The sequence below is a fragment of the Folsomia candida genome, unplaced genomic scaffold (assembly GCF_002217175.1).
Source record: "Folsomia candida strain VU population unplaced genomic scaffold, ASM221717v1 Fcan01_Sc048, whole genome shotgun sequence".
Taxonomy (NCBI): domain Eukaryota; kingdom Metazoa; phylum Arthropoda; class Collembola; order Entomobryomorpha; family Isotomidae; genus Folsomia; species Folsomia candida.
Window position 1 is genome coordinate 41,838 of NW_019091240.1, and position 11,124 is coordinate 52,961.

Consider the following 11,124-nt stretch of genomic DNA (forward strand, 5'->3'; position numbering starts at 1 on the left):
ATTTATCACAAACAGCAGTTCACCAATACTCATCCTGAACAACATCGGCATTACTTTCAGTATTAAATTGCAAATGCTTTAAGCCACACTAGTTCTTCACCATATCTTGCTCTGAACCAATTTACACATATAGCAAATTTCAGTCTGATTTTCGCCAATTGCTGTGCGTATGTATATCTCCTACTGAAATTACATCAAGAACGGATACCTGAAATGGAACCTTACAAACCATGGTTTTTAGAATCTGCAGTGAAACTTTTAAACATCCCGTCGCACAAAGTTAAGGTTAGTATAACTCTCAACCAATAGATTAAGAATGTATATTTTTTTGATTTCTTAAAATTAAGAAAATGCTCAACATTATTATGTATTCAGCTCGGCAATTTCCCAACCCCACTGCACCCCTGGTCATTCTCTTTCCAAGGAAAGACATACAACTTCCTCATAAAACGGGACGATTTGACGGATTTAGCCGCAAGTGGGAACAAAATACGGAAATTGGAATTCATCCTCCCCGAAGTTTTGAGGGGACAGCACGACTGGATCGTGTCTCTGGGGCCAACGCAATCCAATTGTTGTCGCGTCGTGTCCGCGATCGCTCCCCGACTTGGCTTGCGATCTGCTCATGTTTTAGTGAAAAATCTGGAATGTCAACCATCGCAAGGAAATCTCTTTTTCCATTCACTATTCGGATCTAAGTTATTCTTCATCTCGAGGGACCATTACCTCCAACATGGGCAGCAAAAGTTGCTCGAAGAAGCGAAGGAAACCTTGATGAAGGAAGAGGGTGCTTCGAACCCGTACATATTGCCCATGGGTGGGAGTACGGTGCACGGAATATTCGGCTACATCGACTGCTTTCACGAGTTGGAAGGTCAACTCGAAGAATTGAAAGGTGCTCCCGTGGATGAAATTTTTTTTGCCTGTGGAAACGGTGGAATTGCTGCTGGGCTCGTGATTGGAAAGCTATTGTCAAATTCTAGTTATTTAAAAGATGTAAAACTAACAGGGTACATCGCATGGGATGAAAAGCCGGCATATTTCTTGAACTATGTCAACGAGATGTTGACGTTGGTCGGATTAAGGGGAGAATGCAAGGCAGAGGACGTAATTCGGTTTGAAACTGCTAAAAATCTTGGTTACGGGATCAATTCAGGGGAAGAAATTGAGTTGATTAAATGTGTGGCGAGATCGTCTGGGATAATTTTGGATGGGAGTTACACAGTGAAAGCGGTTGGTAGTTTCATAAAGGAGAAGAGACACGAGGGGAAAGTCTGCATCTTTTTGCACACTGGTGGGATGTTTTCAATGATGGGGAGTGGACATATTTTTGATTAGTATTATGCGTTAAATCCATATTCGAAATTGTGAGACATCTACATTATAAGAGTAATAGTAGTAAATTACTACTAGTAATTAATAAATCCAGCAGTATAAGTTAATTAACAATATATCTATTTATTTATCTAGTGACGCATGTACACATTTAATTTTGTTGTTTGTGTGACCATAAAAGACGACACAAATATTTACTTTAGGAAAAGTGAGCTCAGCTCACCTTTTGAATATATCACTGACAAATTCACAGACGTACAAATAGTTTAGATTTTATTTTTAAATTGCATAAACAAAGTTCATACGAACAAATTATCGACGACGAAGATGTTGCTGTTAGCTTTGATGTTAGTGAGAAAAGATGGAGCTTATAGATCTTCATCATCATCGGGTAGAGCAACGTTGGCTGCCTCCTAAAATATGCAAATAAATACACAATAATGTAGATAGTTGCCAATTCGATACCGATAAAAAGTAGTTTATTTTAAATCATGCACTGACCTGGAGATCGTTTTCAATCTGTCGTTGCCAAGCAGGATCCATGTGGACCTCTGGTGCCGCCAGCGCTGGCATGGCGACGAACTCAAGGTTGGCATCCCCAATAAGTTTACGAGCCAGCCAGAGAAATGGTTTCTCAAAGTTGTAGTTGCTCTTAGCGGAGATATCGTAATATTGTAGATTCTTCTTCCGATGGAAAACGATGCTCTTTGCCTTCACCTTCCGATCCTTGATGTCAACTTTGTTCCCTGCACACACAACAAATCATCCCGTTACGTTGTCACTCATCATATAAATCATTTTTTAGACTTTCATCAGTTTTAAACATAAAGTGAGTAAGTTATGTACTGTGCGGATGGAGTTAAACTCACGAGAAACCCTAGTCTCAGCACAAGGTACTTCAGGAGGCCGTAGGTTTAAGCTCCACCCGCACAGTACATAACTCACTCACTTTATGTATAATAAACTCACCGCAAAGTACAATCGGTATGTTCTCGCAAACCCTAACCAAATCCCGATGCCAGTTCGGCACGTTCTTATACATGGCACGAGTAGTCAAATCGAACATTATAATCGCACAATGACCCTAGAGAAAAAATATATAAAAAATTCCAAATTAATAATTTAATTTATACATGAGTTATCCTCCCGTGCACCGCCATCATCGCCGACCAACTAATATCAATCAACCTCTCTTCCTTACCTGAGTATAATAACCGTCCCGCAAGCCTCCAGATTTCTCCTGACCTGCTGTGTCCCACACTTCGAAACGGATCGAGCCTCGCGACGTATTGAAGACGAGCGGGCGGACGTCGACGCCAGACGTAGCGACATACTTTTTCTCGAATTCTCCAGACACGTGACGCTTGACGAACGTGGTTTTCCCAGTCCCTCCATCCCCCACCAAGACACACTTGAAGGTCGGCATGTTCTCTTCCTTCTTCTCCGCCATGGTGACCACGATAAGCGACGACGAACACGTAAAAATCAAACACTTGGCGACGATGACAAGGCGACGTAGGCAGGCAGGCAAGAGAGAGCAAAGAGCTGACAATGTAGCCGACTGGGGAGACGGAACCAAAGTGAGTGCGAGCGAGAGACGGTCGGAACAAGCAGCGACTGACCCAGAGAGGCTGATCGGTTTGTTAAAGTGAGAAGAAGAGGAAATGAAAAGTTCATTGGCTTAGCTCAAATGTGTGAAGGAGTGGCGGTTGGCCATTGGCAGCATGCCTGGCAGTCTGGGAAAGCAAAATTTGCATCACCACAACCACACACTCATTCACTCCGATTCCATGACGACTTTCTCGGACTGTCTGTAGAGTAAACAATACAAGTTGACAAGGAGTCAAATTTTTTTACTTTGTGCAGCAAATTGAGCGATTTAAGGTTGTCGAAAGAGAAACTAAAGCGAAAGCCTATTAAAAAAGGACTTGGGGCGGCTCAAAAACTAGACCCCACGACGAGGGAGCGAGAAGACCTGAACAGTTGGTTAATTTCAGCTATTGACTCGATGCAAATTCAAATTGATTCCTTCGAGTGCGAAATCGAGTCCATTTTAGCTGCAGGGAAAAAGCGCTTGGATAAAGATAAGCAAGACCGACTCGACGAATTAAAAACCTTCCTCGAACGACACAGGTTTCATATAACAAAATTGGAAACTCTGATGAGAATGCTTGACAATCTAGCAGAGGATGTAAATGCGGTCAGTATAAGATACTAAATCTATAATAAACATTAACGGTACCTCAATAATCTGATTATTCACCTTGTTAATTTTCTTGTAATTACAGCTTAGAACATTTTTAAGTCAAGTCAAAAACATCAAAGATGACATCGAGTCATCGAGTACTTAGAGTCCAGTCAAGAAGCTGGATTTGAAGAGAATGAATTTATTTATGATGATATTGACGGTCTCGATGGTTTTGACGATTTCTCGTCGGCAAACCAGTCGGCGGTGGTACGGGAGAAGAAGGAGCAGAGGAAGAGTTGCCAATATCAATTACAACAACTTCTGGGAACAACTCACCAATTTCCCCCGTTCATTCCAGTGATGCTTCAGATCCTGAAAAGAGGAGAAAATCTTCAGACGACGTCTCCGTCAAAGTCGTCAGGCCTGTTGAGGTGAAAGCGGTGGTTCAGTCGAATCATAGTCCAAGTCCTGTAGGCTGTCGGAGCGGTAGGAACACCCCCCAAGGGTGTCGGTACTCCGAATAATTCGTCTCCCAGCTCAGGGTTGTCAAATCACGTCTCCTCGCTCTCGTCTCTGTCTTCGTCCCCCACTCACAACTACCACAATGCTCTCAATAACTCTAAATCCATAGGTAACGGTGATGGTATAGCTAGCATACAATTTAATCCTAATTTTATGACAAGGGGACAATTTTGTTCTTATTCGGTTGTATGTATCTCTAGGCCACCCTGATCTAACGGTGCACAAGGACGGCTCTTCGACCACGGGTGGTTTATGTTTTCGGGGTTTGTCCAAATTTTCAGTCATGGATTCCAGCATAATTAGAGGTAATTATGAGCATTCAACAATTAGTGATGTTTTTTATTTGTAAGTGATTGATTAGTGGTTAATTTTTACATGGTTGTTTAACTTTAGGGTCCTTGGGTGGTATGTCAACAGTAAACGGGAATGGGGGTCCGATTGATGAGGATCATTCAAGTCCACATACTCAGTTATTAACATAATGCAGTACACCAATTACTGGATCCAGCTTAACCATGGAAAATGGGCTTATCTCCTCTTCCCCTCCACAAGAAACGACGTGTAGTAATAACAACAACATCTTGTTAATGTCATCCTTCTCCTCGACTGAGACAAGCGGTGTGAATGAGCGCCCCTCCTCCCACTCGTCCCAACAATTACAACTCCAACAGCAACACCAACTCTTTGGAGACTCCTCATCATTATTGTCATCGACGATGGAATCACTTTCTAACTCATCATCCCTTCAGCAACCTTCTTCCTACATTCAGCAAGCTTTTAATGGACTTGGCTCCGTTACCGGGGGCGGCGAGTAATTTATCTGAAGGATTTGCGTCAAACCTGGGTGTTAGTAGTAATTCCCTGATTAGCAGCATTAACAATAGTAGTGGTAGTAACTCTTGCAGTGTTATGGGTGACACGTCTAATGTGATCGGACTACCTAACATAATTGATCTGAGTAGTGAAGATATTCAACTAAACAGTTCCACTGGAGATCAGATAAGAACGGAACTGGAGTTCAAAATAATGGAAGCTGTTCATCAACACCTTCCAGTTTCTGCTGATAGTGAACGCATGCGTCAGTTTTTCCCCAGAGATCCGTACCCAACGCCACTTTATTATCCACAAGTATGTCAATAATACTTTCTCGAATTAGTGGCTCCTGTCCTGTTTTTAGATGTTCCTTATTAATGACAGCTAATTCTCTACATTCTAGCATCCGTTATCAAATTCTGATAGCTTTGAATTTATCAACCGGCTATCGATAGAAACTTTGTTTTTCATCTTTTACTATTTGGAGGGTAAGTAATTTGGTTTTAAGAAACGTGCGATCGAACTATTTTGAAATTCACCAATTCATTACAGGAACGAAAGCGCAGGACTTGGTCATACAAATTTTGAAAAGCCAGAGTTGGAGGTATTTATTTTATTCTGTCTATTCTATTTCTAGGATATATCTGTAATTTATAAAAATTGGTCATTTATAATAACTTATTAATATTATAGGTTCCATACAAAATATATGATGTGGTTCCAACGCCATGAGGAACCAAAAGTGATTACTGAAGAATATGGGCAGGTAAGATGAATAACTCATTTTACTATTCTGAAGGACAAAGAGTTAATTTCTAACTCAACCACCACGATTATTTGTGCAGGGGACATACGTATATTTCGATATAGAAAAGTGGGGTCAGAGGAAAAAGGACGGATTCGTGTTCGAATATCGCTATCTGGAAGATAGAGATTTGAGATAATCAAGTCGCTCTTAATCATGTCTCAATGTAGTTTTAGTTTACGGATTACTTATAAATTGTATAAATAAATATACATTTTCGGGATGATTCCCAATAATAAAATATTAATGCAATGTTTAGAAAACTTTTAGTTCCGGTGTATTACATAATTTTAATTTGCATAAATTCCTTTAGTAACACAAATTGCATGGCGCAAAAAAATATTAATATGAGATAGTCCTCATATCAACTGACCATTTTACTATAAGCATTATTTTTGCAGTTGCTGAGTTCGTCTCAATTTTGTTTAATGAAGGGCCGGCCAGTGCAGTATCAATTGAGAGGAATAACAGGAAATAATGCGCAACTCATGATTAAATTACTAATTTATCATAAATCAACATCGGTTCATCTGCATTTTACTGTCCAGCAGTAGTTTAGCCCAAATTTGGGAGCAATTTTATAAGCCCGTCAGCCAATTAAGAGAGACCATCATCTCAACCTGCCTCCAGGGGAGAGTGAACTATTTATAGACACATCTCGATGCGGGAGAACAAGCCAAACGGTCAAAATTCCCAGAAATGCGTGGCTGACAGATCAAAGTTACTTAATTATTAATATTAGAAATCCCTTTGCATTTTGCGGCCAATTAATACCATCGCCGTCGGTATATCGCTGTTGGTGTTTTTTTAGTCCATTACTTTATTGCGATATCACCACTAAATCGGAGGAACGTAGTATAAAATAGGTGCCTCAACCCTTGTTTTCCTTCATTTTCCTCTCCATGCATTATTACGCTTTTAACCCATTAATTAACTTGTATAACGCTACATTCATCACATCATGCTATCTTTAACTATATTGTTTCCATTTTTATTGATGTTTAAAGATGCAAATAACTATCACCTTGTCGTGGAGTCGATCGGAATGTGCGGATATTTCAGTCCTTCTTATCTCCTGGAGTTGACACCTTATCTTGAGAAAGCTCCGAGTGCTTGGCGAAGCGAGCGTCCCTGCGAGCAAGGCGTCGTACAAAGCCTACTTAAGGAGCCACGACTGAGGGTTTCTGCTCATTCTCTCTCTCGCCACCGTCGAAGTATAAAGGTCAAAAAAGTGCTCTCTCGATCTTGCTCTTTTTCTTCCCAAGTTTTGAGCTGAATTTAAAAGTTACATCTACTTTTCTAGAAACTTGAAGATTTCTTGCCATGGCGAAAACACGATCTTCTGGACGAGTTTTGCGATGTCGTAGAAAGTCGTGCGGGAACGCAGACTGTTGTGTCGATGTAGAAAAGGCAGTTCTAAAATCAACGAAAAGGGAAACGAATCAAAAGGCAGCATCAATTATTAAAAGGTAAAAAATTAAATAAGGTTTTTTAAAAGAAATTTGTCCCTTAATTTTTTTAAAATTCCACTTGTCTATTTTCAGACCTTCGACGTCAAGCCCCATCTGTACTTTTCAACGTCGAAGTTTAACCTCTGCTCGTCGAATCAAAACATGGCGATTTGTTGATTTGGCAAAGTCTAACCCTGGGCAATATGGAGCTTTTGGAACGGCAAAATGGTTTCGGTCATGGACAAACTTCATCGATGAGCCAGGGGTCGTCCACCAGGAAAATGTGATGATATGGTTTGCGCAATTAAATGAAATTTTTCGTGTAAGGACTATAATTTATTTTTCAAATAATTGTAAATTTATTTATGACTTTGTTTGAAAGATAAACTGTAATCTAATTAGTTTACATTCTTATAGAATTCGCAATATGGGAACTCCGAGACGGCAAAGCAAAACAGTCAGCCGACCAGGAATCAGCAGATCAAGAAAGAAAGATCGTCATCGAGAAGCGAGGAAAAATTATTCTTGAAAAAATAAGAAACCCCGTCCTTGCGAAAACAGGAAAAATCATCCGTGCAAAAGGAGGAAGAATCTTTCCTGGGAAAGAAGGAAAAATTGTCCATCCAAAAAGAAGGATCGCCCTTGAAAAAAGAAGAAGACACGCCGACTGTAAAGAAGGAATCGCCGACTGTAAAGAAGGAATCGCCAACTGTAAAGAAAGAATCGCCAAAAATAAAGGTGGAAAGAAGATCATCGTCGTCCTTGGATGATGAGGGAATCTCCATTCAGCTGTCGGCCTCTACTACGGATGTATCTCACGCAGATCAAGCTGATGTCGAGAGTTAGGAGCCATCAACGGCACCCCCAGCAGATTCTTACACGTACTTTGCCGTAGTTCCGGATGGCCAATATACTATAATTGACGGTCAAGTCATTGAGGACTTAACTCACCTGACAAGATTTATTGGGGACGACCATAGTGCTGCTTTGGCTTGCTACCAGCTAATCCACGCAGGCAACGAAGGCGTCAATTTTGGACAAGGAGCCGAGCCTAGCTTCGAACCAGACTTTGGACAAGGAGCCGAGACCAGCTTCGAACCAGATTCCGGAGTTGGTTTATCATTCACAGAGAATGACGATGATCCGTTTTTGAAGATTGTACTTGAGGAATTAGATAAGTACTTTGAAGGGGTTTCCGCCGAGGAGATTCTTAAAATGGTGGCAAACTGTCAGCCATGATTAAGTAAATGCTATTTCTACTAATTACTTCGAAAATTTAAGATTATTGACATGAAATGATTATTAGTATAATAGTTTAAATGTACAAATATTCAGGGTTTTAAAATTAACAATATGAATTTTATGAGTCTTAAACCACTGATGTTCTATTATTTCTAACAAACACAATCAATTTGACAATAAAATGAACTAATATTGGTTGATTTATTTATAAATTGAGTGTGATTTATACTGTTTTATTTTAAAATTCGTTATTTGCATAGTCAGTAAGCATTTACTTATGTCCATCGAAACTTGTGCATTTTTCATAGCTGACCGAGCAGTGTAAATCCAGGTCGATCTTTTTTATTTCATTTTCTGAGGTTGCCGGATAACTTTTATGATTTAAAAATGAATGGAAGGGGTATAGGTGCACATATTTTTGGTACAAAACTTTATTCTAAGTAAAAAGATTTGTGACTGTAATACCAGCACTATATTTAACCAATTATCTCGGTAATTGGTGCGAAAAAATCCTGCTCAAAACCTTAGAAAGCATGTTGACGTCAATGTGATTAAGAAATTTCAATCTGGAATTGATTAAGTTGTTTTGAGTGATTGTAATACCAGCACTATCTTTAACTAATTATCTTTAACTAATTATCCCGCTAATTAAAGTCGGTAGAAATTGAATATTGGATTGTTGAAATCCCAAATGTTGGAAGAATTCTGTATGTAAATGTTCTCCAATCATTTCGAAACTATGTGATATATCAGTAAAAAGTATGATTACTTGCGATGATAATGGTACCTTTACAATTCATTTATTTCAGTAAAAAAAACTTGGAGATTGATCATAAATCACTGAACAGACACTGTATTTATATTGGTAGGATGGTTGATAGACACTATATATTCACTACGTTGGAAGGCATACGTAATTACAATGACGACAAAATAAGCTATAACATTAAAAATCATGAGATAAACTATATAGTCGCGTCCACTTGAAAAATTACATCTAATCTGCGAAAACTATTTCTAAAATTTATTTCTCGTTATTAAAGATGAAGTGTGTCCACGGAGGTCACATTATTGAGATTTATACTTTCTAGCTGTTCCAGACATAAAATAAAATAACATTAGCAATTAGTACAAGTTTCCCTATGCGATTGCGAAGCTGAGTTGGACCAAAAGATTTGAGGGTAACCATCATAGACTACTCAAATGACAGCATATATATATATATCGTTCAACGATTATGCATGTAGTTAGTCATATAGTTAGTTCATAAGGTCTCAGGTAACTGTGGTAGCGATCATATTAACGGGTAAGAAATATATAAGAAATGCTAATTACAATTCTTAAGTAGCAGTAATCAGAAAAATCATAGTAAAATAGTCCTATGTTATTGGCATAGTAGGTTCAAGAGGATTTGGAGATAAAACATTCCATGAAATTGATGCTACATAATATAAAATTCTTCTTTGTAATTTAGTCTTGATGATTTTTGCAGGCACAGTCGCAGGCACATCGTTTCACTCTTTTGTGGCTCTTCTGGCTTTGCGGCTCTTCTGGTGTGTCCTCGTTGTCAATGGAACGTCGTGGACGAATCACTATGTCACATAAAAAATCCTTGAAATTAATCCACCCTTTATAATTATGTGTAATTAAAATGTCATTGGAACGATAATTTTAATAGCTTTGAAGCAACTTAAACCAAAACAATATTTGGATTCCAGCATGATGAAAAAAAACGTACCAAGTTGGCCATGTTGGAAATGAGCTCGTGGCATGATTGGGACTGGGTGTGGGAGAGCCCTTTCTCTAAACTCGGAGGATTGCGGGTGGAAGAAAATGGGTCCTGGACCTGAAGGATTGTTGTTGGACGAGTCATCCAACTTGTTGTTATTTCCTTGATGTGGAACAAGCACTGGAATCAAATGGGGAGGAATTCCGAGAGAACTCAGAGGTCCAAAGTTATTGTTACTCTCTTGTGCTTGTTCGTCTTGTGGGGGTTGGACAAAAAATTGGTGGTAAGGAAGAGAGGTTGGTTGAAAAAATGCGTCTCAAAAAACCCAGCCCTATTTAATGGCCGGGTCAGGTCATAGGGGTCAGGTGGTTATTAAGGGGTGCAGCGAAGCGAAATCCCTTTATGGAAATGTCCTGTCCGTCTGTATCCACGATAACTTTAGAAAGGATTTGAATTTCGACATGGGGTTTTCGCCAACGTGTTTCTAATTTTTGAAGTACGGATGAGTTCGAAGATGGACGTGCTAGGTTATAAGGTCACGGCGCCACGGTGATGACGCCAAGGGTTAAAAATGTCGATTTTTTGGCATTGATCGTTGTAGACGTAGTTTTGGGCCGGGATTTAAAAAGTCAACATGGTTTTTACGTGCCATGACCGTGTCGCTACACCCCTTTGCTACAGTTCGTTTGCAACGGTTTTTTAATAATCGAGGTGCGTACTAGCTCCACAGCTTTTTTTATTTTTCGAAAGATTTTGCTCATCTTCAAACGTGATTCATAATTTTGCGTATTCTACTTGTGTGTAAAATTCATGTCGATTGGATAAATTTTACGAGCGTAAACGATAGATAGACAGTCACACAATCGTGAAAATAAGCCCTAACTCGGGCTACAAAGTCTCTACTTTAACATGCTCCCTATGAGAAGCATGTAGAAGTATGTGATGTTTGCGAAGATAATCATTTTACTAACAATAAGGTCAGCCAATTTTGATGCGAATGAGAATGAAAGAATGTAAATAACCAGAAATGAAGTTTAAA

The 11,124-nt window shown here is 39.3% G+C and overlaps 3 protein-coding genes and 1 long non-coding RNA gene across 6 annotated transcripts; 3 read left to right on the forward strand and 1 right to left on the reverse strand.

Annotated features, from left to right (window-relative positions):
- The first annotated feature begins 52 nt into the window (after window positions 1-52).
- LOC110862001 (bifunctional D-cysteine desulfhydrase/1-aminocyclopropane-1-carboxylate deaminase, mitochondrial) lies at window positions 53-1,639 on the forward strand. The gene is made up of 2 exons (XM_022111135.2): window positions 53-285; window positions 376-1,639. Exons 1-2 carry the CDS (start codon window positions 214-216, stop codon window positions 1,336-1,338), a joined length of 1,035 nt encoding a protein of 344 aa, XP_021966827.1. The 5' UTR covers window positions 53-213; the 3' UTR covers window positions 1,339-1,639.
- Window positions 1,640-1,649: 10 nt separating this feature from the next.
- LOC110862002 (GTP-binding nuclear protein Ran) lies at window positions 1,650-2,922 on the reverse strand. The gene is made up of 4 exons (XM_022111136.2): window positions 2,537-2,922; window positions 2,305-2,419; window positions 1,837-2,081; window positions 1,650-1,748 (listed from the first exon to the last, which is right to left on the reverse strand). Exons 1-4 carry the CDS (start codon window positions 2,783-2,785, stop codon window positions 1,704-1,706), a joined length of 654 nt encoding a protein of 217 aa, XP_021966828.1. The 5' UTR covers window positions 2,786-2,922; the 3' UTR covers window positions 1,650-1,703.
- Window positions 2,923-3,111: 189 nt separating this feature from the next.
- On the forward strand, window positions 3,112-4,963 carry LOC110861986. Of its 2 annotated transcripts, none has more exons than XR_004833336.1 (4): window positions 3,112-3,535; window positions 3,624-4,166; window positions 4,246-4,350; window positions 4,439-4,963. It is a non-coding gene; the product is annotated as an uncharacterized LOC110861986 (long non-coding RNA). The 2 variants fall into 2 exon arrangements; XR_004833335.1 differs by having other exon boundaries at window positions 3,624-4,154.
- An 851-nt stretch (window positions 4,964-5,814) lies between these two features.
- On the forward strand, window positions 5,815-8,568 carry LOC118433353. 2 transcript variants are annotated; one of them, XR_004833334.1, is made up of 5 exons: window positions 5,815-6,529; window positions 6,671-6,885; window positions 6,967-7,132; window positions 7,208-7,436; window positions 7,532-8,568. XR_004833334.1 is itself a non-coding variant. In XM_035845206.1 (4 exons), exons 2-4 carry the CDS (start codon window positions 6,987-6,989, stop codon window positions 7,649-7,651), a joined length of 495 nt encoding a protein of 164 aa, XP_035701099.1. In that variant the 5' UTR covers window positions 5,815-6,529; window positions 6,671-6,986; the 3' UTR covers window positions 7,652-8,568. The 2 variants fall into 2 exon arrangements, 1 of the variants encoding a protein (XP_035701099.1); XM_035845206.1 differs by having other exon boundaries at window positions 6,671-7,132.
- Window positions 8,569-11,124: the final 2,556 nt, after the last annotated feature.